Source organism: Macaca nemestrina, chromosome 8, assembly GCF_043159975.1.
Source record: "Macaca nemestrina isolate mMacNem1 chromosome 8, mMacNem.hap1, whole genome shotgun sequence".
Lineage (NCBI taxonomy): Eukaryota > Metazoa > Chordata > Mammalia > Primates > Cercopithecidae > Macaca > Macaca nemestrina.
Window position 1 is genome coordinate 64,954,243 of NC_092132.1, and position 26,277 is coordinate 64,980,519.

The 26,277-nt window shown below is 42.6% G+C and overlaps 1 protein-coding gene and 1 long non-coding RNA gene across 3 annotated transcripts in view; one reads left to right on the plus strand and one right to left on the minus strand.

Moving 5' to 3' along the window:
- LOC105483533 (zinc finger and BTB domain containing 10) overlaps positions 1-4,136 on the minus strand; it is a 41,458-nt gene extending 37,322 nt beyond the window's left edge. Inside the window, exon 1 of one of the 2 annotated variants that reach the window (XM_071068066.1) lies at positions 3,847-4,136. In XM_071068066.1, coding sequence (XP_070924167.1) covers positions 3,847-3,942 — 96 coding nt within the window. In that variant the 5' untranslated portion in view covers positions 3,943-4,136. Of the gene's footprint in view, positions 1-1,942; positions 3,501-3,846 lie in introns of those variants that run through there. The other variant, XM_011744411.2, reaches the window with a different exon arrangement.
- The window catches only part of LOC139355817 (uncharacterized), a 46,858-nt gene continuing 24,710 nt past the window's right edge, over positions 4,130-26,277 (plus strand). The window contains exon 1 of the long non-coding RNA XR_011606934.1: positions 4,130-4,268. This is a non-coding gene — a long non-coding RNA (uncharacterized lncRNA). The remainder of the gene's footprint in view (positions 4,269-26,277) is intronic.

Consider the following 26,277-nt stretch of genomic DNA (forward strand, 5'->3'; position numbering starts at 1 on the left):
GAGTGAACAGGAAGAGACTCATAGTTCAGTTCAAGTTTAGAAAGGTTTTTCCTAGGAATTCCAAGACAAAGATATATACCCAGAGGAGAATACACCCAGGTTGAGGCTAACTTAAGGTTATCCAACTGATGCCCCTTCTTCTGATTTCAGGTTCACTAAAGGAGCTAATTATAATTTGCATTCCCATTCAGATTTACCTTCAGGGAGAGACTATGCTGATACAGTAATTGGTCCACAGCAGATTAAGAAAATTCATCCCATTTAACATTTTCTAAGTAACCAACCTAGCCCTATTTGGAAAATTAAACTTCCATTTTCACAAGTCCCCTGCAACTCCATCATCTTACTACCTAACTTCAGGAATGTTACTTAACCCTTTAAGGCTTTAGATTCCTCTTCTGTAAAATGGGAACAAAAAATAAATACTTTGCAGAATAAATGTGTTTGGCACACGAAAGACAAGGAACTGTTAGTTCCATTTCACTCTATTGCCCAAGCTCACAAAGCTAGTTAATTGCAGAAAGTTGAGATCTGAACCCAGATTTACTCCAAATCCATTCTTTTTCCATTACGACATTCCTTACAGGCTCTAGCCTCAGTTGGGTCACCCTAGACTCTTAGGACAACTTACTTAACCCTTCTCGGCCTTGTATCGTTAAATGACCTTCCTTCTAGGGCTTAGGCAACTAAAATGTGTGCAAAACAACAACAACAAAAACCCTACTACATTGTCCACTGGGGCGGGGGCGGGGAAATTACCCTGTGCTTTAAAGTTAAAGCCCTAACTTCTGAGAAACATGGGTGCTGTGTCTGTGGGTTACTGGTGCGCCTAATTAACCCACGGTAAGTGCGCTGAACAGGAGAATCATTCCAATAAACAAACTACTATCTGAGAGCTAACTTTATAAAATCAACGACTGGCTACCAACACGAAAGAATGAATTCCATCTACCACCACAGGTTGCCTTCAAGTCAAAAAGTGAGGACTGATCAACATCTGTTTGGCTTGAATACAGATTATCAAAATAGTAAGGCTTACTATCTTTAGACTGGAAATGTTAAAACAAGGACTAAGAACTAAAGTACAGCTTACTTTTTGTAAGCACTTTCACGGTGTTTGGTAAATAAATTCCCTACCAATCCAAATCCACTACTTGATACAAATCACTACACATTAAACATTTCTAATGCTAAGTTTAAAGTACTTAATTGTAAACTGCATTTAAAAATCTTTCTGAAAAGGAACAGCACGAAAAAAATCTCAGCACAGAAATCTGAGTAAACAAGTAAAAACTACAATAATTTACCAAAACCAGGCCTTGGTAAGAAAGTTCAACAGAGATTAATTTAGTAAAATTATACACAAGAGCAAAGAGTTCCAAATAGCATTCTCTACATTTACATACTCTCTCATACTTCACATTATCTTGATCTCATATAAAGAATGTTTTCGGCTGGACGTTTTCCTGAAAGGGGCAGCCTTAAAGGTAAAGGAAAACTGTTTAATCCACTCTTTCAAAGAGTTGCCCGATTTGACTTCGACCAGCACACTAAACGTCTGTGAGCACAGAGCAGCTTCTCTAAAATCACAGCTAATAAATTTTTTTTACCGCAAAGTCAGCCTTTTAGGTTAAAACCTTCAACTTCACTTTCTTTTTGATTCAATCTGATAAGAAATCTGAGTCATAAAAAAAAAAAAATCCAGCGCTACGACAAGACAATTGTCATTCCATCCCCTTCCCCCCACAACACACAGAACTTTTCAAAACTTGTTCCCAGGCTTTCTAAACCCCCACGCGTAAGCTTCCCGCACCTCTCAACTGGAACGATGTCTTCACCCAGGAAAATGGTTTTGAGATTTTTTTGGGGGGTGGGGGGAAGGGAATGCTGATAAACCTTTCCCTAAAAGATCTCAAAAAAGTAGGAGCAGGATATACTGTACCTGGGCGTTGGCTTCGTGGAGTTTGTGCTCGGTAGAGACGTGGTGCCTCAGGAGGAGGGTTTTCTTGTAGTTGCGGGTCCCTCGCGAAAGCTCATCATGCCCCACTTGGGGAAGGTCCACGCTTCCCCCATCTGCAGGGGTCTTTTGGCACCAACCGCAAGACATAAGACCAGTATCCTTGGAATAGCGCAGCCAGGGAAAGTCCTTGAGCCAGGAGGTCTGGAAGGAACATTGGAGCTTCTGCATTAGAGACTTGGGCCGCGCGAGCGGGAAGTGCTGGACAGTCTCTCCTTCGCCAGCTCCCAGACCACTGCCCTCCACTTCGTCCCCGCCATCGCCGCCCGACCGCCTGCTGCTGCTGCAGCTGCCGCCTTCCGCCCCGCTGCCGTCGCCCAGGCTCGCCCCCTCCTCCTCGTCCTCGGTGCTGTCGCTCAGGGACGCGCCGTCCTGCATCAACTCCTTCCCCTCCAGCGCGTCCAGCTCCAGATCCACAGTCGCCGGCCCTCGCCCATTGAAATGCCTCAGGGGCCACGCCGAGGTCTCGGGGCGGCCGCGGCTACTGCCATTGTTGCCGAGACCCCCGCCGCCGCCGCCGCCTCGGAAGGCCAGAGTCCGACGGTTCCTTTCCGCTAGCAGGGGGCCCCCCGCGCCACCGCCGCCAAGCGAGGTGGGGCCGCCCGCGTCTTGGGGGAGCAGCAACTCCTTGGCTTCCTCGGCGGCGCCGGCGACCGCCCCGGCGGAGGCCTCCAGGTCTTGGGGCTCCAGGCCCTCCAATTCCACTTCCTCGTCGGCCCCCCGCCCATTAGGCTGCTGAAGCGCGGGCGGCGCTGGCGGCGGGGGCTGTCTCGGCTGGGGCTGCGGAGGCCAAGCTGAGGCCTCCCCGCCAGCGTTATTGTTCGTGGAGCCGCCGCCGCTAGCGGTGACCAACCCGCCTCCTCGGAACGCCAGCGTCCTGCGGTTCATTTCACTGAACGACATGGCGCGCGCCGCCGCCGCCGCCCGGTGCCCCGGCTCGCGCACGGCCTCGGGCCGCGTCCCGCGCGCTCCCCGCGGCTCCCCCTCTGTCTCGCCCCCGCCCCCGCCCCCGGCGTTCCGGTCTCGCGGGGCTCGGCCTCGCCCTCTCGCCCGGCAGCCCGGCTCGCGCTCGCTCCCGGGGCTGCCGCACGCGTCCGCTGCCGCTGCCGGGCCGACGCCTCCGGCCGCTCTCTCGTCCTCCACCCCCGCCCCGCCGCGCTCCGGGCAGCGTCCCGCGCGGAGAAGGGGGCGGGCGGCGGAGAGGTGAGGAGCGAGCCGGGGGCAAGCGAGGCCTTCGAAGTTGAGCGGCGGAGTGCGGGGAGACCCTTCGCTGCCCCCTCTTTAAAGCCGCGCGCACACACCGACCCTCCACACAGATATCCTTCCTCCGCGCGCCGAGGAGTCCCGACGCCGCCGCCGGCTTCGCAGGCGCTGAGGGTGAGAGGCACGCTAAGCTGCTCGGCTCCGCCACATAACGAAGCGACAATAAAGCCGGCGGAGCGTTTCCGTCCGACCAGGCCCTGGCGGAGGTCGAATGGCAAATGAACAACGGACCGTGCGCCCACAATGCACCGGGGTAGCAGTAACCGCTGGAGGGGGAAAGGGTGGGGGCCGGGCTGGGGGAGGGGGGCTGGGCTTGGGGCTGGGCTGGGGTGGGGTGGGGGCGCCAGGGGACCAGGAAAGGGGCTGGGCCGCGCCTCCGGCCTGGGGGCGGGGGTGCGGCCACGGGGAAGGAAGTCGGCCGAGGGGCGGGGGACAAAAGGCCGGGCGGCGGGTTGGGGGTCTCAGGGAGGGGGCGGGCGTGTGCGGCCGGGGCCGGGCTACGCGGAGGACAAACAGCTGGCGAGTGTCAGGGTCTGGCCGCCTCCCCGCTGCCCACACGCACCTACCCGCGCCCGGGACGCGCATTTTCCTTCTCTCGCCACGAGTTCACCTGGGACTTTGCAAATAACTGTGCGGTGGGAGCTGCGCTCCAGCCTTGTCATTTGCTGAGGGTGGGTGGCGGTGCCCGAGGAAGTGAACTTATTTTGTTCCTTCACAAAGACTGGACCAGGCGGTGCCTTTCACGCGAGGAGGTTACGACCACGGACACAACCTCCTCTGATGCATTGTGCGAGGCAGCACCTCGGGCCCAGGGCAATAATCATTTCACAGAAAATGCACCGCCCCGAGTGTCTTATTGCTGTGATGAAATGGAAATTTAAATAAAAGGTCGAACACGTGCGTTCACTGGGAAGTATTGACATGGGTGTTACATCACCAGCAGCCAATCAGATAACTCCAGTCGTGTTTATACTTCTACAACCACCTTGTGAGTATTACAGTATGTCATAACGTTATAAATATTAGGCAGGGTTTTCCCCAGGAGCGGGGAGGAGTTTGCTTCTACGGACATTGTGAGCGGCTCCGAAGATTGTTTAAAGTCAACAATTCATTTTTAAGACTTTTTGAACTGTTTACATTACATGGAATTCAGATTGATTCCAACAGAATGAACTGGAAATGAAATCCCACAATTATGATCGTAGGAGAGTTTTTTTTTTTTTTTTTTTTTTTCCAATTTAGGGCCCTTATGCTCCTTTAAAAAAATCTTAATAGGCTAAATTTAGCAAATACTAAAGTGTTAAGACTCATCTGACAACGTGAGAATTTAAGCCTATTTCAGGTTAATAAAAAGATGTTTTAAAGTTATGGAGGGGCTTTTTACTCTTAAGCAACATATATATTAGAAGGTGAATCACAAACTAATAAAATGCTCAAGATAATTGTTGACTAAAAAAGAATATGGCAGGGCAGATTTTTTACATTAATACATATGTGCAGAAAATGAGAAATATACATGAACTCTTTACAGTTATAGATTATCTAATGGGGTTATGTTAAAGGCGTGAACCTCCTAAAATATTAATGTAAATAAAGATACATGTTTTATGAAGAGGAAGTGTTACAATTTTTAGACCTTCTAGTTTTATGATTCTTACTCTCTTCAAAAAGTTTTTTTCTATTTCAAAACTAAGAGCAATATGTAAAGCTTTGTATAATATGGAATATGGTATGTATTTCAAGGTTACTTTAAAAAGCAAGCTTTGGCTGGTCCCAAGGTAGTGAATTGTCTCAATTGGTTATTCACAGTTGGTTTCCCTTTGTGCCACTCTTTCCCCACTTCCACTTGACTAGTCTTTTAAAAATAAATAAATATTTAAATAAAGAAGTCTTCTCAAACATATTATAAAAGGCCGTTTTCCTTAATATTTTTTAAATGGACTAAACACATGAATCCACATCCAGACTCATACTGATTGTATAGATTTATTCAAAGCAACATTCACTTGATTCACTGTAATTTTTAGTACCTGTGTTGATTGGCAGTGTTGTGTATCAAACAAAAAACATTGGTTCTATCTTATAGACTATAGGTAATTTTAATGTAAAGAATGACAGTACTACCCTGCCACAAAAGGATTTTGGCTTTGAGTATTTTTCCAGTAATAAACATATTGTCACTTGGCCACCAGTGCTCAAGAGCTTGAAATTCTGATGCATTTCCTCAGGTGAGTACAGTTGTAGGGTTTTTTGTTTTGTTTTGTTTTGTCCTGCTTTGTTTTAGCTGCTGAGAGGTTTAAGACGATGGAGTTTTTACCCTTCAGAAATAAGAGAACTCTGTCTAGTGAAGCTGTATATAATATGTGCCACATATGGAAGAATGCTATAATAATACTTGTGCTCTGTTTTTAATGCGTGGGTTTTTTTTTTTTCATTCTAGACATTTTGAAAATAAATACATTTATTATATTTTAATCACCACAGCCTCCACCCCCATAAAAACAGGGAAGAGTTACTGAAGTTAATTACTTATCTAGGATCAAGGTGATGGGAAATGAAAATGGACTTAAGAATTTTTATTTTGCTGGGCACAGTGGCTGACGCCTGTAATCCCAGCACTTTGGGAGCCGAGGCGGGTGGATCACGAGGTCTGGAGTTCAATACCAGCCTGACCAACATGGTGAAACCCCGTCTCTACCAAAAATTCAAAAAATTAGCCAGGCACGGTGGCGCGTGCCTGTAATCCCAGCTACTCAGGAGGCTGAGGCAGAGGAATTGCTTGAACCCGAGAGGCGGAGGTTGCAGTGAACCGAGATTGGGCCATTGCACTCCAGCTTGGGGGACAGAGCGAGATTCCGTCTCAAAAAAAAAAAAAAAAAAAAAAAAAAAAATTGTATTTCACCTCTAAAGCTTGTTTTCATTCCAAAACTGTTAAATTCAAATATTTGCTACGTCTCATCTCATATCCTAATACACAGTTGGCACTATATAAGTTTATGTTAATATTATTTTTGCTAATAGTGCCAGAATCAACCAAAAACGTTTAAGTCCCTAATTGTGTTATGTCAGAACTGCCTTTTTCTCAGACATATATCTTACCTTATGTTTTATAAAATCCTCATTGTCTTCTATCTGAAGTTATGTTTAAACATGGACTAATTAGGAACGAATGACACTAGATTCAAGTGGTACAAATAAATGACTTAAATTCTAGGACCACTGAACTAACAGTATCAGAGTGATGTGTATGTGTGTTTGCGTGTGGTTGAGTATGCATGCCTGTGTATTTATATATTTATGATTTTGTATATATGTATATATATGTATTCAGTTTTCTTCCTCTAAGCCCTGAAGGAAGTTGGAAATCAGAAACAAAGCTCCAGGGGATAGTAATCACAAATGTCTCAGAATACTCTGTAAGAAGGGAACTTTGACTAACAGAAGGGGATCTCCTACACTGTAAATGGAGTTTTTAGGAATTCCCCAAGCCCTTCCAGTCTCCTACTAGCAAGCAGGGATGTGTTCTCCCCTCTAACCCCTATACTTGTTGTTAGGGTACTACCATATTCAAGGGAATTCCCCCTTATGCTTACCAGGGGAACCCCTTAAGAATGGGGCATCCCCAACCAATTTGTCCCCTAATTTCACCTTACCCCACATAAAACTGCTGTAGATTACACTTGTTACTGGCTCACCATATCTCTGTGATGGGGCTTAGCTTCTATACCTGGCCCAGCTGATCTTTGAGGGTCAAACTTGACTGTCCTTCACTCCCTTAGTAGAGGTACTTTGCCTCTTTAGGCTGTAGGGACAGTAGCCTTTCTGTCTGTGGGATTGACATGAGTCATCCACCAAAATGAAGCACATGAGAACAGGGACTGTCTTATACCTCCATCCCACCCCCACCAGTACATAGTAGGCAAGTAGTAAGTGTTGAATAATTTATTATATCTTCCCTTGCAGTCAATTTTGGTAGGCAACTTTTTCGTCTGTTTCCTTTCCTTTTTTTTTTTTTTTTTTTTTTTTGGCTTAGTACAAAAATATTCTTCTTAAAGGTACTGAGTGACCAGGCATGGTGGCTCATACCTGTCATCCCAGCACTTTGGGAGGCTGAGGCGGGTGGCATCACCTGAGGTCAGGAGTTCAAGACCAGCCTGGCCAACATGGTGAAACCCCATCTCTACTAAAGATACAAAATTAACCGGGCACAGTGGCGCATGCCTGTAATCCCAGCTACTTGGGAGGCTGAGGCAGGAGAATCACTTGAACCCGGGAGATGGAGGTTGCAGTGAGCTGAGATTGCACCATTGCACTCCAGCCTGGGTGACAAGTGAAACTCCGTCTCAGAAAAATAATAAAAAATAAAGGTAGTGAGTTAATGTTGCCATTGCCTTTATGTTAAAAATTGTAATAATCATAGTTAGATATAAATATTATTAGTGACATTTTCTATGTAGTTTATAGTGAATTACAAACATTGGGTTTACAGAACCTCCCTGAGTTAATTCATGATGGCTATTATTATCATCATTTAACAGATGAGGAGACCCGTGTGCAAAAAGGCTAAACAACTTGCTTGAGGTTATTGAATGAGGCAGAAGTTAAGTTTGTAAGATTGAAGACAGGAGTAATGCCCTGCAGTCTAAGGCACCATTAGCTACTATATATCTGCATAATTATAAGCTACATTAAATTTTAGATTTTCTTGTTCAATTATCTCATTGAGAGAAAGAAAGGATCACCTCTTATTTCCAGTACCCAGAATTAACCACTGTTGTATAAGTACAGTCTCCTTTTTCTCTGTGCCTCCCTAAAAAAAATATTTTTTTTGGTGTTTATAAGTTATAGATCCTAGATATTTGTGCTTTTAGTTAATAATATGTTTTAACATAATGAAATCTTTTGTATCATTTCAATGACTATGGATATATCATAATTGATTTAACTAGCCGGGGATAATGGCTCATGCCTGTAATCCCACTTTGGGAGTCTGAGGTGGGCATATCACCTGAGGTCAGGAGTTTGAGACCAGCCTGGGCGACATGGTGAAACCCTGTCTCTACTAAAAATATAAAAATTAGCTGGGTATGGTGGCGTACACCTGTAGTCCCAGCTACTTGGGAGACTGAGGCATGAGAATTGCTTGAACCCGGGATGGGGATGTTGCAGTGAGCCGAGATCGGCGGCACTGCATTCCAGCTTGGGCAACAGAGCGAGACTCTTGTCTCAAAAAATAAAATAAAAATAAAATATACAAATTTAAAAATGATTTAACCAGTGTTCCACTGTTGAACATTTCATTGTTTACAGGTGGGCTTTGTGGGTTTTTCTTTTTTTTAACCATTATAAACAATTCTTCAGTGAACATCCTTGAAAGTAGAACTTTGTAAATATTATTTCTTTAAGGTGAATTCTAAAAAGGAGAATCTATGGCAAAGGGAATGAACATATTATAAACAAAGAATTTTTAAGGTGACTAGGAAAAAGAAATCTGTGATATATGTGACAGACAAAGGCTTAATATCACTGATATACACAGAGGTCTAATAAATCAATTATAAAAACAAATGTAGTGGAAGAAAAAATGTACAGAGGACATGTATTAAAAAATCTTATACAAAGTGCTACCGTCTAAAACACAAGTGCCATGGCCTGAACATTTGTGTTCTCCCCAAAATTTATATGCTGAAACCTAAGCCCCATGGTAATGGTATTAAGAAGTCAGGCCGGGCTGGGTGCAGTGGTTCATTCCTGTAATCCCAGCACTTTGGGAGGCCAAGGTGGGCGGATCACAAGGTCAGAAGTTCGAGACCAACCTGACCAACATGGTGAAACCCCATCTCTACTAAAAATACAAAAAGTAGCTGGGCGTGGTGGTGCACACCTGTAATCCCAGCTACTCAGGAGGCTGAGGGACAAGAATCACTTGAACCTGGGAGGCAGAGGTTGCAGTGAGCCAAGATCGTGCTACTGTACTCTAGCCTGGGAGACAGAGTGAGACTCTGTCTTAAAAAAAAAAAAAAAAAGTGGGGACTTTGAGGTGATTAGGTCATGAGGACAGGGTCCTGTGTTTTAGAGCCCTTATAAAAGAGGCTTGTGGAAGAGCTTGTTTGCCCTTCCACTATGTGCAGTGACAAAGTGCCGTCTATGAGGAACAGGCCTCTTCCAGACACTGAATCTGCTTGTGCCTTAATCTTGGACTTCCCAGCTTCCAGAACTGAGAAATACATTTCTGTTGTTTTTAAACTACTGTTTGTGCTATTCTGTTATAGCAGTCCAGACTGCTAGATTTAAGACAAATGACTAGAAAACATTCAAAAAGATGTGCAGCCTTGGCTAGTAATCAGAAATTTGCATAAAAGTCACCATTGATAAGTAATTTTTTTTAACCCATCCAAGGTATAGTAAAATGAGCATAGTGGGAATATAGATAAGAACAAGTTTTCTGCTAGGTTGCTTGTATGTATCAACATATAAAACGTGTATATAACTTTTTACCCAGCAATTTCAGCACTAAGAAATTATCCTAGATAGATGTATTAAGATGTCCGTGCAAACATGTTTATTGCGGCACTGTTTACAAGCCTAAAAAACAGGATCAAGAAGATCCCTTGACCTTCCATTTATTCTATTCCATTCTATCCTATTTATATGCATTATGGTACATTCCTATTATAAATTATTGACCAGCCATTAAAAGATTGATCTTACAGAGTCTCACTTTGTCACCCAGGCCAGAGTGCAATGGCACAGTCTCAGCTCACTGCAACCTCCACCTCCCAGGTTCAAGTAATCCTCCTGCCTCAGCCTCCCGAGTAGCTGGGATTACAAGCACGTGCTACCATGCCCAGCTAATTTTTGTATTTTGGTAGAGATCAGGTTTTACCATGTTGGCAAGGCTGGCCTCGAACTCCTGACCTTGGGTGATCCACCCACCTCAGCCTCCCAAAATGCTGGGATTACAGATGTGAGTCACCGTGCCCAGCCAAAAAGATCAGTCTTTTGATTGAAAAGATCAAGATTGTCTGGGCGTGGTGGCTCACACCTGTAATCCTAGCACTTTGGTAGGCTGAGGTGGACGAATCACCTGATGGATCACCTGAGGTCAGGAGTTCGAGACCAGCCTGGTCAACATGGTGAAACCCTGTCTCTATTAAAAATACAAAACTTAGGTGTGGTGACACATTCCTGTAATCTCAGCTACTCAGGAAGCTGAGGCACAAGAGTCGCTGGAACCCGGGAGGCGGAACTTGCAGAGAGCCGAGATTGTGCCACTGCGCTCCAGCTTTAGTGACAGAGCAAGACTCCATCTCAAAAAAAAAAAAAAAAAATCAAGCTTACGTTGAGTGAAAAAAGCAACATATTAACAATAATTATTCAATTAGTATTTATTGAGCATCTATGTTGTTAAGCCCTGGGCATATATACGTTGCTGAACAAAACAGCCCTTGTTCCTAGAGTTATATGTCAAATCCATGTACGAACAGAAGCATGGAGAAAACTTTAAAAAGATGTTCACCAGAATAGAATCTATGGGCTCACTGCAGCCTCCACCTCCCAGGTTCAAGCGATTCTCCTTCCTCAGCCTCCCAAGTAGCTGGGACTACAGGCACATGCCACCACATCCGGCTAATTTTTGTAATTTTAGTAGAGATGGGGTTTCACCATATTGGTCAGGCTGGTCTCAAACTCCTGACGTCAAGTGATCCACCCGCCTCGGCCTCCTAAAGTGCTGGGATTACAGGCATGAACCACTATGCCTGGTGAGAATTTTAGTTTTAAAAAAAAACTTTCTTAATACATTTTCTGTAGTCTTATATTAAAAATGTAGTTTATATTGAGCATACAAAAAAGTCAGTAAAACTATTTTCATTTGTGGAGAAAGTTAACAACATCAGTAATCAATGCCATATAGCCTGGGCAACATATTGAGACCTTGTCTCTACAAAAAATAAAAAAATTAGCTGGATGTGGTGGCTCACACCTGTAGTCCCAGCTACTTGGGAGGTAGAGATGGGAGGATCCCTTGAGCCCAGGAGTTTGAGGTTGCAGTGAGCTATGATCACATGGCTGCCCTCCAGCTGGGCAACAGAGCAAGACCTTGTCTCAAACAAACAAAATAAATGACATGGTTTTCCCTAGCATTTTGAAGGATAAGTACTGTTCATTCTTCTTTTTCTCCACTTATGAACCAATTTTGGCCTTTCCCCCAAAATAAACACAAAAGATTCAAAAGATAAAAACCATGGTATTTCTTTTCTTAGAAAATTTCAATCTCTTTAAAACATTATTTATTTTACAAGAGCTTAAATTTACATGCATATTTTCAGAGAAGCATCTGTCACAATAACTCACACATTCTGGCCGTGCCCTCCTATCCATTCTCTACAGAAGTCAGTAATCTTTTCAAAATGCAAATCTGATCCTATCACCCCACCCACACTCATGATTCTTGATCCCTTCATACCTAAAACCCTTCAAAGTTTCAGTTATTTTCTGTTGGTCTATTACACATATCAAAACACTTCTAAAATGGCTACCAAGCCCAGCAAGGTTTAGTGGCCTTGTACTGCTCCAGCCTCATCTCTCCAACACTCGCCTCCTTCCCTCCTTCACATTTTCTTTGAGAACTATCTGGCCTTTGCACAAGCCATTGTTCCCTGCTGTAAAACTCTTCCCTCCCTTCTCCTAATTGACACACATTCATCCTTAGATCACTTTCTTAGGGCAGCTTTCTCTGACCACCCACAGCCCCAGATATTCAAATATCTTAATACAGATTATCCTAGCATTCTTCTAACTCTCCCTCCCAGCCCTTGTCACAATTGCAGTTTTTAAACTTGTATAATTATTTCCTTAGGGCATTGATTATTGCATTAAACTGAAAATCCTGTGAGGGCAGGGTCCATTGTTGGCTTTGCTCAATATTATGTTTTCAGAAGCTGGGAACAGTGACTGTGACATGGTGGACAATCAGTAAAGATTTGTTGAATGAATAAATATATGAATCTGCAAATTTGTGGGCACTGTAGGTACCAAGAACCTTGAACTTCCAATAAAAGACTAAAACGTAGATCAGAATTTTGCTGAATAAGCCAGTAGAACAGAAACATAGTAGATTTTAAATGTTGGTAATATTTGCATTGTATTTTTATTTTTGTTTATTTATTTTGAGATAGAGTCTGGCTGTGTCACCCAGGGTGGAGTGCAGTGGTGCAATCTTGGCTCACTGCAACCTCTGCCTCCTGGGTTCAAACAACTCTCCTGCCTCAGCCTTCCGAGTAGCTGGGATTACAGGTGTGTGCCCCCACCTCCGGCTAGTTTTTGTGTTTTTAGTAGAGACGGGGTCCGTGTTGGCCCAGCTGGTCTTGAACTCCTGACCTCAAGGGGTCCACCCACCTTGGCCTCCCAAAGTGCTGGGATTACAGGCGCAAGCCATTGCGCCCGGCCAAAATGGTTTCTTTTTACAGTCTATTTTGATTTAAATGTAGTTTTGTTATGGGCTGCAAAGAATAGGAACAATAGAATACAGGTTGATGTTTATTATTTGAAAGTAATTATTACTAATAAAACCATATTACTGATTTCTGTTCATTAGGAGACGTATCCCAAATGTTTACCTCACAGATGCTATTTGTTTCACAGACTCATTTCTCTGGTAAATCAATTTACTCGACTCTCTTCAGTAGCCACAGATTTCACACTAATCCACTTCTTACAAGTTAGCAGTGCAAACCAGTTACCTTCAGAAGAATCAAGTGAGAAAATGTGGAAGAGAGAAAGATGCCAAGGTCATAATGGTATAGTGCTATGAAGAAATACTGTAAACAGGGCTTTCTACACAACTTTATGCAAAAACTTCATAGGAGGCTTTAGGTTCAAATAGGGTGACTTCAATCCCCCAAAACTTGGAGATAATGTCCAGGTGAGAAAATACCACACTTTGAAAACTAGAGATAAGAGAATCAGCATAAATAATGAGATCAGTCTTTACAAAAGAAATCTGCCGTCCCAAAGATGTGATTGGGCTGACAGTCATCTGTTTAAGACTGAGAGCACATCCCAGGCTTGGGATGTAACGTCTTCAAAGAAAGCTCTAATACTTTCAGGTCTAGTCCAATGTTCTTCCAACTGGGGTACTTTAGCCCTGGAGGAACACAAAGAATTTCCAAGCAGTGTGTGAGCACATGAACTGTTTAAGAGAGTTGATTCTCAGGCTTTCCACTTGCAAATGGCCTTTTTCCCCTAAAACTAAACTGTTGAAGAATGCTCCTGTTGAGCTGTTTTTCCTTTTCCACCTCTCCTTTCACAATCACTCTTTTCCTATTTCACCAAAAAAAGTCATACTTTCACCATATAGGCATGCCATCCCTAGTCTTACTGTGATACATTGTCCCAGGATGGAAAAGGAACACTAGGCACAAATGGAGAAACTAAATGTCCGTAATCACTTGGTAGCAACACTTCTGCAACTCTTATGGTTTCCAGCTTTTACTTTCAACGAACTGAAGAAGGACCTTATAGAAGTGTCAGTTGATCATTAAAAATGCTTTTGAAGGGTTTTGTTTGCACATAGCTTGAAAGGAGTTTAAAGAACTTTGTGACATAGCTCAAGCAAAACCCCTTCTATTCCTGTCGTGCATAATTTTTTGTGAACAAATGTTAACACATAAGCAAAAGAAAAGAAAAAAGGGAATAAAATACATGATAAGCCCTGTTTTACTCTAGCAAACACATATTTGGCACAATCATTCATTGGAAAAAAATCATCTGTGAAATGCATTTCCAGTAAATGTATGTATCTTGTGTTTAATATCAATATTTATTCATATATTTATGTTGTTTTGATCAAACATGCCTTGACAATTATAATAACTCAGTTCAAGGTTTTTTTTTTTTTTTTTTAACATTTATAGTCATAATTTTCTTTTTCTTTTTCTTTTTTTTTTTTTTTTTTGACAAGGTCTCACTATGTCGCCCAGGCTGGAGTGCAGTGGCATGATCATGACTCACTGCAGCCTCAATTCCTAGACTCAAACAATCCTCCTACCTCACCCTGCTAAGTAGCTGGGACTACAGGTGAGTGCCATGAAGGCTGGCTAATTTTTAAAATTTTTTTGAGGGGACAGGGTGTCAGTATGTTGCTCAGGCTGTTCTCAAACTCTTGGGCTCAAGGGATCCTCCCGCCTCAGCCTGCCAAAGTGTTGGATTACAGGCTTGAGCCACACACCTGGCCAGAACTTTTTGTTGTTGTTGTTGAGACAGAGTTTCGCTCTTTGTTGCCCAGGCTGGAGTGCAGTGGCATGATCTCGGCTCACTGCAACCTCCGCCTCCCAGGTTCTAGTGATTCTCCTGTCTTAGCCTCCCGAGTAGCTGGGATTATAGGTGCTCACCACCACACCCGGCTAATTTTTGTATTTTTAGTACAGACAGGGTTTCTATCATGTTAGCCAGGCTGGTCTCGAACTCCTGACCTCAGGTGATCCGCCTGCCTTGGCCTCCCAAAGTGCTGGAATTACAGGCGTGAGCCACCCTGCCCAGCCCAGAAATTTTTAAAATTAAATTTAAGTACATTGATAACAGACTTCTGAGTATAAATATATTATGAAATGTTGTGGGGAAGTAGAATGGAAATCAAAGAAAAATGTAAATGTTCCAATTGTTAGTGTATTTTAAAATTATTGGTGGTTGCTATCAAAGAATTACAGTATAGAGATTCCATTGAGTGTATTTTCTAAGATGACATAGTTTTATTTTGTAGTATTTATAACCTGCCAGAAATGACATTCATTACAACAACTTGAACATACCGTGAAATATCACAGATGCTAACTTAAGAATGTATACAAAACATACAGTTTTTCAAAATTATTTCAGGGAAGATGCTAGTCTAGTTCAGTGTTTTCCAAATACTATCTTTCACTAATTGGTGGTGAAATGAAAAATAAAGACAATCTAGATAATTTTTTTAAAAGTTAAATTTGTACAATTTAAAATGCTGTCCTTATTCTGAAATTATATACTCTCTGATATATTCAGACTTAATATATATTTTTGAAATTATGATGTTAATGGATTATAGTTTTAATGTTTTCTTTGTTGCTCTCCAAAATGTTTTAAAATTCTTCTAAGTCACAAAATTCAAAACTGTGAAAGAACCACTGATCTAATGGAATATATAGGGGAATATTTTATAATACAGAATGTTGTGGCTGGGCACAGTGGCTCACACCTGTAATCCCAGCACTTTGGGAGCCCGAGGCAGGCAGATCACCTGAGGTCAGGAGTTCAACACCAGCTTGGTCAACATAGCAAAACCCCATTTCTACTAAAAATACAAACATTGGCCAGGCACAGTGGTGCATGCCTGTAATCCCAGCTACTTGGGAGGCTGAGGCAGGAGAATCGCTTGAACCCAGGAGGCAGAGGTTGCGGCGAATGGAGATCGCGCCACTGCACTCAAGCCTGGGTGACAGAGACAGAGCGAGACCCTATCTCAAAAAAAAAAAAGAATGTTGTGTAATTATTGAAGAATGGAGACAGCCAGTTTACCGCTTAGTTTATGGACATACCAAGCAATTGGAGGGCATTTTTTGAGTTTCTACTGTTTGCCCAAAATTAGTATTTAATAAATAGGATTGTCCCAACTTTCAAGAAACTCACCTTTCACTCAGGGAGAACTTTTACATTGGTAACTACAATAGTTAAGTGTTGATAGAGGTATTACAAATAGCTATGGAAACGTGGAGAATAGAATGACTGTTGCTTGTTTGAAAAATCAAATTGAGTTGCTAGGGAAGATAGATCCTTGAGCAGAGTTTTGAGATACAAATGTGAATTTCCCCAAAATAAAAGGAAATTTATTTCAAAAGTAAGGAAGTAGTAGGTAGCTCAGTGTGTTGGGGCTAAAGGACCAATGCTTCAGGTGAAGTTTGAAAAGAAAGGAGGGGGGCGAGGCACGGTGGCTCATGCCTGTAATCCCAGCACTTTGGGAGACTGAGGCTGGTGGATCACCTGGGGTCAGGAGTTTTAGACAAGCCTGACCAACATGGTGAAACCCCATCTCTACTTAAAATACAAAAAGTTAGTCAGGTGTGGTGGTGCTCTCCCAGCTACACGGGAGGCTGAGGTGTGAGAACCCAGGAGGCTGAGGTTGCAGTGAGTTGAGATTATGCTGCCGCACCTCATCCTGGGCAACAAAGCGAGACTCTTGGATTTATCCCGAAAGTCACAGGAAGACGGAAAGGTTTTTATGCAAGGAAGTGACTGAATCAGATATTTGTTAATAATACCAGTTTCCTTTGTTCTAGTTACATACTCATCAAACAATCTGATCTTTAATTTGGCCTCCTATATAGATTATGCACTAGGAAGAAATTCCCTTAGTAAACAAGGTAGGTTACCTTGCCAGATACATGTTCTATTGAAAAATGATGAATTGGATCAGGTATGGTGGCTCTCACCTGCATTCCCAGTGCTTTGGAAGGCCAAGGCAAGAGGCTCACTTAAGATTAGGAGTTTGAGACTAGCCTTGGCAACATAGTAAGACCCCGTCTCTACAAAAAAAAAAATTTATTTATAATTAGACTGGAGTGGTAGTGCATATCTGTAGTACCAGCTACTTGGAAGGCTGAGACAGGAGGATCTCTTGAGTCCAGGAGTTCGAGGTTAGAGTGAGCTATGATCGTACTACTGCACTTCAGTGACAGAGTGTGACTCTGTCTCCAAAAAAAAAAAAAAAAAAAAAGGCAGTCACTTTTGAATTTTGCTGATTTAAGGTAGTGTTTGAGAATCTAATATATTTTAAATATAGTAATCAAGCTTAGTTTTGGTATGCTAATACTTAGTTGAGATTTAGGGAGATGTAGCAGTTATTTTCACCTCTTGAAGGCCTGCCTCAGTAACTTCTACTAGTGTTTAAAGAAGCTACTAGAATTTCTAACAATTTTCTTGTATCCACTAGATTACATATTCATCAACTTGCCAACCCTCAGGCACACTGAGAATTCCATAGTCATGATAGCAATTTCATAAAAGATGGCAATGATACTTTAAACATCCTTAACAAAAACTTCCAGAAATGAAGATGAAACTCTTCCAAACATTTGTGATCAACCAACATAAAATTTCCCTCAAACTCTGAAATATTACTCTTGCAGCGAGAGCCATAAGAATGACTGTGCTGTCGTTCTGTGTTCACAAAAGTGGTGGGTCAGTTAGTGTGGCTGGAGAAGGAAAAATGTACAAGTTCCTTTGGAGAAACTGCTCAAAGTAGTTGCACTACTTACAGTGGTTCAGTAATATTTTTTATTTCTTTTTTTTCTTTTTCTTTTCTCCTTTTTTTTAAAAAAACCTTTTTCCTTAGAGATCCTTGTTCTGAGGGTCAGTAATATTATCTGCACATAGGAAGATGGTCAGCACAAGTGAGGAAGGCAAGTTGTTCTCCTGTTGGTGAAATGAGAATCAGGTTATTATTTTGGCTTGGTAAGTTTTTTGAGTGAGGTATATTTGCCCAGGCCAGTCACATTCAGTGCTGCACATTGCAAAGTTATTATGCCTCACTGGTCAGTGGAACAGTTAGGCTCATTGAACAAGTACAATTCAGGCACAGCCTATTTTTTTCTTCTATTTAAGTAACCTGACCTAACAGCCATGAGATTCTGTTGTTGACTCTTAAATTCAGGATTTTCAGGTTTGCTTAAGAGACGTAAATGATCAATTTGTGATTCAGAGATCTCTTCTTTCTCACATGCTCCACGTTTCTTTGGTTAATAGATTGACATCTCCATAGACATCCACAAATGATGGGCACCAGTCACACGTAATTTTACCATAGAGGATTTCAGTATTTGTGTTGTGAGTCCTTGAGAAAAGTATTTAATATCTCTGTTATCCTGGTTTTCTCATTTGTATAATGGAGCTAATACAGAATTGTAGTAATCTCATAGGTTTGTTGTGAAGATTTAATGAGATAATCTACGTAAAGCACTTAGCTCAGTGCCTGATAAATATAAACCAACAAGTTAATTTATTCATCATATTTAAATACTTTCTACCTGCCAGATGATATACTAGGTACAGGAGTCAATATTGTGAGCAAAAATAGGTACAGTCCCTCCTTTCATGAAGCTTGCAATCTAATGGGGGAGGTCGATTATCTAATAATCACAAAAACACCTGTGAAAAGGAGGGGTGGGTAGGGAAAGGAAAGAAGGGAGGAAGGGGAAATGGAAAGGACATGACCCTTTGGAGCTTATACAGATTGAGCATCCAAAATCCAAAATCCGAAAGGGTATAACATCTAAATTTTTTTTTTTTGAGATGGAGTCTCACTCTGTCTTCCAGGCTGGAGTGCAATGGCGAGATCTCAGCTTACTGCAACCTCTGCCACCTGCGTTGAAGCAATTTTCCTGTCTCAGCCTCCTGAGTACCTGGGACTGCCACCATGCCTGGCTAATTTTTGTATTTTTAGTAGAGATGGGGGTTTCACGATGTTGGTCAGGCTGGTCTCAAACTCCTGACCTCAGGTGATCCACCCGCCTCAGCCTCCCAAAGTGCTAGGATTACGGGTGTGAGCCACCATGCCTGGCCTAAAATCTAAAACTTTTTGAGCACTGATATGAAGTTTAAAATAAACGCTCTTTGGAGCATTTTGGATTTCAGATTTTCTGATTTGGAATGTTTAACCGGTAAGTATAATGCAAATGCCTGGTGCTGTGGCCCATGCCTATAATCCTAGCACTTTGGGAAGCTGAGGTGGGAATTGCTTGAGCCCATCCTAGGCAACATAGTGACACCTGTCTTGAAAAATAAAAAGTAAAAAAAAATTTTACATAAATCGTAATGCAAATATTCCCAAATCCAAAAAAAATCTGAAATGCAAAATGCTTTCAGTCCTAAGTGTTTTTAAACTGTAATAGAAAAATGTGAACCAGTTCTTTGTTCTTCTTGTTGTTGTTGATATGGAGTCTCACTCTGTTGCCCAGGCTGGAGTGCAGTGGCAAGATCTCAGCTCACTGCAAGCTCCGTCTCCTGGGTTCACACTATTTTCCTGCCTCAGCCTCCCCAGTAGCTGGGACTATAGGTGCCTGCCACCATGCCCGGCTAATTTTTTGTATTTTTAGTAGAGACAGGGTTTCACTGTGTTAGCCAGGATGGTCTCGATCTCCTGATCTTGTGATCCACCCGCCTCTGCCTCCCAAAGTGCTGGGGACCGAGTTCTTTAGAGTGATCAGAGACCTCCCTGGGAAAGTGACTCTTGAGCCCAAGGATGATTAGGAGTGAACTAGGTGAAGTGGAGAAGAAAGATGGCTTTCCATCCTGTGCAAAGACCCGCAGAGGAAGAGGTCATCACAGGTGTGAAGGGCAGAAAACAAGCCCAAATGGCTGGAACAGTTGAGGAGAACAGGATGTGAGATGAGGTAGGTGTGAGATGTGGTGGGTGGGATCTAGGGGGCAGGGCCGTGTGGCAGTGGTGAGGTTATCTTTTTGATAAGAACAATGGGAAGCAGCTGAAGGGCTTGAATGAAGTAGGAGGAAGGGGCAGTGTCAAGTAACAGGATCAAATTTGAATTTTAATGTATTTTTTAATTTATAAAGAGGTTTAATTGGCTCATGGTTCTTCAGGCTGTACATGAATCATAGTGCTGACATCTGCTTCTGGTGAGGGCCCCAGGAAGCTTCCAAATGATGGTGGAAGGTGAAGGGGAGCCAGCACAGCACCTGGTGAGAGCAGGAGCAGGAGTGACGTCATCTTAGCTGCAGAGAATGGATACGAAGACGACGAGAGGATATAGAGGCTATTACAAGAGACAGTGAAAGCTTGGACTAGATCGATAATGGTAAAAGTGGAGAGAACTGAACACATATGAGAGATATTTAGGCAGGATAATTGATAGAAGTTGGTGATGGATTGGATAGGGGGATTTAGAAAGAACAAAGTGTTGAGGATAATGTCTAGGTTTCTGACACCATACACTGAGACGGGTGACATCAGAAGAAGAAAGCTTGGGAAGTAAATTATGCATTCACTTTTCAAAATCTGATTTTGAGGTTCTTTGAAGACATATAAGAGCACATTAAATAAGCTGGAGCTCATAGGATATGTATATATCGTAAGCACACATATATGAATATATACCCACACATACATCTGTGTAATCTGCATATAGTTGGTGAGTTATTCAACTATAAGATGGAGATGCTGACCCTATTTCATAGTGATGTTGTAAGAATTGAGTGGAGATGAGTACATAACATATTAAGTCTATATGAATAACTGTGCTGGACAAAGAGCAAGGAAAAGAAAAACCTAGTAGTAAAAGAGGAATATGGAAATGCTTGAGACAGTGCTGCAAGGTGTGTCAGATGAGCAGCAGCCCGAATCTAGTATGATAAACAAACCAGTCTGGTATATATTGCTTTTGAGGATTGATTTCTATATTCTGTTAGCCACTTAATACAGGTGTTTTCTAGATGAATAGTTATTGAATCTGAGGGCTGGAAAGGCTTTTCTTTCTTTTTTTTTTTTTTTTAATTCTTGAGACAAAGTCTCGCTCTGTCACCCAGGCTGGAGTGCAGTGGCATAACCTTGGCTCACTGCAATCTCCGCCTCCCGGGTTCAAGCAATTCTCCTGCCTCAGCTTCCGGAGTAGCTGGGATTACAGGCGTGTGCTACCACGCCCAGCTAATTTTTGTATTTTTAGTAGAGATGGGGTTTCACCATGTTGACCAGGGTGGTCTCAAACTCCTGACCTCAGGTGATCTGCCCACCTCGGCCTCCTAAAGTGCTGGGGTTAAAGGGGTGAGCCACCAGACCCAGCCTGGAAAGGCTTTTATCAATACTAATTACAGCATTATTCAAGAGAAGTTTTCATGGAAATTTATGAACATCTATTGAGGATCATTAGTCTAGCTTGGTAAGGTCAGAAAAAAATTACTGGAACTTGAAAGTAGAGGATGACCACAGGAAAAAAGTGAGAAGGTGTTTTCTAGGAGAACTGAAGAGTACAGAGACCATAAAAAACAGACATAAACACATGACTGCAAAGTAAAATCATCTTGGAATTAACATTTGGGGAGTGACAGATGATATGGGATAAGCAGGGTCAAATGATGGAGAACAACTAAGTAGTGGGAACCCACTGAAAGATCTTAAGCAAGGAAATGACATGATTAGACTTTTTTTTAAATGGAAAGATTCCCACCATCATATAAACCAGAGAATGGAACTGAAGACTAGAGAGACAAGGGTATCAGTTATGATGTTATTGCAATAGAACAGGAAGGGATGAAAGCTTAAAGTCCAGCAGGCATTTAGAGAATAGTCTGGATTGGAGATATTTAGATATATATTTGGGAATTACCAGTTTATAAGAGGTTAAGTAAAATCAGAGTAAGTAAAGGGAACTATGAAGACCATGCATCATGAGAAGAGATAGAGAACTTAGAATTTTGTGACGGCCAGGTGCAGTGGCTCATGCCTTGTAGTCCTACCACTTTGGGAGGCTGAGGCAGGCAGATCACTTGAGCCCAGGAGTTCGAGACAAGCCTGGCCAACATGGTGAAACCTCATCTCTACTAAAAATACAAAAATCAGCCAGGCATGGTGGCACATGCCTATAATCCCAGATACTTGGGAGGCTGAGGTACGAGAATTGCCTAAACCTGGGAGGCGGAGGTTGCAGGGAGTTGAGATTGCGTCGCTGCACTCCAACTTGGGCAACAGAGCAAGACTCTGTCTCAAAAATAAATAAACAAACAAATAAATAGAAAAAGAAAAAGAATTCTGTGAGACAGCATCATTTAAGGAGCAGGTACAAGAAGAGGATCCTGAGGAGATCTCACATCTAATAATTCTCATTTTCAAAAGTTCTTTTTTATATATCCATCTTAGGTCTTTCATGCTTTAATCAAAGTCTGTTTCTTCTGTTCACTCTCCAGTTGAGAAAGAAAGCAGCTGTTCATCATCTTGTATATAACAACCCTTCCTGGGCTTAAATACTGTTATTAAGAAACCTAGTAGTCTGATCTAAATTGGGCTAAATAATTTCTAGCTCCTATTTTTCCATCCCTTTAATCATCTCTGTGACTGTCTGTTGAATCCCTTCCACTTTCTGCACATCCCTCTTTAAGTTGTGGAGTCTGTTGCTGGACATTGAACTTTCAAGATTCACTATGAGGCTCATGGGAGGATTTTCTTAAATTTCTTTTTTTTTTTTTTTTGAGACGGAGTCTGGCTCTGTCGCCCAGGCTGGAGTGCAGTGGCCGGATCTCAGCTCACTGCAAGCTCCGCCCCCCGGGTTTACGCCATTCTCCTGCCTCAGTCTCCCGAGTAGCTGGGACTACAGGCGCCCGCCGCCTCGCCCGGCTAGTTTTTTGTATTTTTTAGTAGAGACGGGGTTTCACCGTGTTTGCCAGGATGGTCTCGATCTCCTGACCTAGTGATCCGCCCGTCTCGGCCTCCCAAAGTGCTGGGATTACAGGCTTGAGCCACCGCGCCCGGCCCTTAAATTTCTTATGTAATGGCCGGGCGCGGTGGCTCAAGCCTGTAATCTCAGCACTTTGGGAGGCCGAGATGGGCGGATCGTGAGGTCAGGAGATCAAGACCATCCTGGCTAACACGGTGAAACCCCTCTCTACTAAAAAATACAAAAAAAAAGTAGCCGGGTGAGGCGGCGGGCGCCTGTAGTCCCAGCTACTCGGGAGGCTGAGGCAGGAGAATGGCATAAACCCGGGAGGCGGAGCTTGCAGTGAGCTGAGATCCGGCCACTGCACCCCAGCCTGGGCGACAGAGCAAGACTCCGTCTCAAAAAAAAAAAGAAAAAAGAAAAAAAAATTTCTTATGTAATAACCTAATGTATCCCAGTGCTATGCTTGGAGTGCTCCATGTTTACTAGGATTTTTCATGAACCAGTTTATTTTGGTTACTTACGTCTAACTGGCTAAAGTAAGTTTTTGTATTTATTGTTAACTTTAAATCTCTGTTGTGACATTTCAAAGATATAATTTTCAATATCCTTATGTGGTTGAATGACATAAGTTGGTCTAATCCTGTTCTCATGGATGTCACTTGGGGTAGGAGGTAAGAGCTCTGCATGGACTCCAGGTATGTGCATAGATGACATAGACTATGGTATTTTTCTTCTCCTGTTCTTGTTTAACCTGAAAATCAGATTCAAGTGTAAATGTGAAGTAACCTCCCTTATTTCATGTACCTCACTGTATTGCTCATTGACTGCTCACATGTCTGTCTCTTATTCCACTTTGAGCTTCTTGGAGAAGGAGCATGATCCTGGTTGTCTTATATTTCCAGTCCACTTTTTACCTCAAGGAGAGTCACATTGGATGCCTGTCTTAGGTGTGAAAAGGAAAGTCTTGACCAGCAATGGCACTAGAATTTTATCTTGCTTGTTGGCTCCAATTGAATAGTACTAACTTAGTTATTGCTGAGTTATGTGATGTTAAGGATTCTGAAGCAGATTACTGGCTCATCCAAAAAATGCTATGGCAAATTGACATTGTTGGGAATTGGAATTGTGAATTGTGGTGGCAAATTGTTTACTGTGGACAAGAAACATAAAAGAGAAGGTATAAGTAGGCCGTATTTGTCATAAACAACAACAACAACAGGAATTATATCTTCATTCCTAACAGATGCATTGGTCCTAGACTAGTTACAGACTACCCTGATGAGAAAGAAAACAGCACTTTGTTCAGTTTATAGACCATAGCAAAGACAACAGAAAATCTTAGAGGTCATGGCCCTACTAAAATATCCACCCACCCACTCATTTGCCCAATTACATAAGGTCTATTTTTAGTAACTCTTGGAATTTGGGTGAGTACTAATCTGCATGGTTGTCACACATGGTTCTGAAATGTTACTGTAAGTTTTGTTCATGGTTCTTTCCTGAAGCTCCTCAGAAAATAGTTTCAATTTGACTTAAATGTAAACAAAAATCATAAGAGTTTTTTGTTTGTTTCTTTGTTTGGGATTTCTTTTGGAAATTAATCAAAGAATTCAGCTGCCACTTTGAAAGTTCCACAAGAGATCTGGTAATATTGGTAAATTGTTATGTTGACAGCATATTGTCAAATGATACATTAATAAAGAAACAGGCCAGGCGCAATGGCTCACACCTGTAATCCTAGCACTTTGGGAGGCCGAGGCCGGTGGATCACCTGAGGTCAAGAGTTTGAGACCAGCATGGCCAACATGTTGAAACTTCATCTCTACTAAAAATACAAAAATTACCCTGGCATGGTGGCGTGTGCCTGTTATCCCAGCTACCCGGGAGGCTGAGACAGGAGAATTGCTTGAACCTGGGAAGCAGAGTTTGCAGTGAGCCAAGATCATGCCACTGCACTCCAGCCTGGGCCACAGAGTGAGACTCTGTCTCAAAAGAAAAAAAAAAAAAGAAAAAAAGAAACAACTAGAACACTGAAAATATTATGACATCTTTGTGAGGCAGGTAGAGTTTGGCATAAAAGCTGAACGAAGTAGAACATACTGAAGAATTAGTATGTTGGGGGTATTGTTGAACCCCTGGAATATAAGAAATAGTACTGAAGAACTGTCAGTATATTCAATCTTAGATACTTTTGTGTATTTGCTTGTTTTTTTTGTTGCTGTTCTGCGCTTCTTCACTTAACATGAGCCTCCATGGCCAAGTGCGGTGGCTCATGCCTGTAATCCCAGCACTTTGGGAGACCAAGACGGGTGGATCACGAGGTCAGGAGATCGAGACCATCCTGGCTAACATGGTAAAACCCCGTCTCTACTAAAAATACAAAAAAAAAAAAAAAAAAAAAAAAAATTAACAGGGCGTGGTGGTGGGCGCCTGTAGTCCTAGCTACTCTGGAGGCTGAGGCAGGAGAATAGCATGAACCCGGGAGGCAGAGCTTGCAGCGAGCCAAGATCACGCCACTGCACTCCAGCCTGGGCAACAGAGCGAGACTTCGTCTCAAACAAAGAAACAAACAAAAAAACCATGAGCCTCCATGTCTAGGCTTTGGAGAACAATTTCAAAGATACATAAATCAGTGATAAATCTAGTAGGTGGACCCTTTCATGATGGGTACTACATCTAAAGTCCACAGTTAATGGCAGAGAGAAGCTCTGTAAAAGTACAACTTCACGGTGGGTTGAGAGAAAATTCTCTCAGCCTACATTATTTCTGAGTTATGTGACCCATTGATTTTAATTATCACAAATATGGTAATGACATCAAATCTACAGCTGCACCCCAAACCTTTCTCAATACCTGCTGACTGTCTGCTACATGTATCCTCCACCTACCTCTTAACCTCAGCAAGCCTAAAATCACTGAAGTTACCACTTCCCTTCAAACCTACTCCTTTTCCAGTATTCTCTATTGCACTTGGTGTTGATACTATGCCTCACAATAGTCTTGCACTCTTCCATTTTCCATATTTCCCACATTCATCCAACCACAAGTCCTGCCAATTATACCTACTAATTATAATTAGCTCTTGAATCCTTTTCCTATTCTGCCTCTACTGTTACTGCCCTGGTTTGGCCTATCATCCTCTCCTATCCCAAATACTGCAGCAAACCTATTAACTAGTCTTCTTTTTTTTTTTTTTAAGACGGAGTCTCATTGTCACCCAGGCTGGAGGGCAGTGGCATGATCTCGACTCACTGCAACCTCCGCCTCCTGAGTTCAAGCGATTCTCCTGCCTCAGCCTCCCAAGTAACTGGGACTACAGGCATACTCCACCACGCCCAGCTAATTTTAGTATTTTTAGTGGAGACGGGGTTTCACCATGTTGGCTAGGATGGTCTCGATCTCTTGACCTTGTGATCTGCCTGCCTCGGCCTCTCAAATTGCTGGGATTACAGGCGTGAGCCACCATACCCGGCCAACTAATCTATTCTTTTTTTTTTTTTTTTTTTTTTTTTTTTGAGACGGAGTCTCGCTCTGTCGCCCAGGCTGGAGTGCAGTGGCGCGATCTCGGCTCACTGCAAGCTCCGC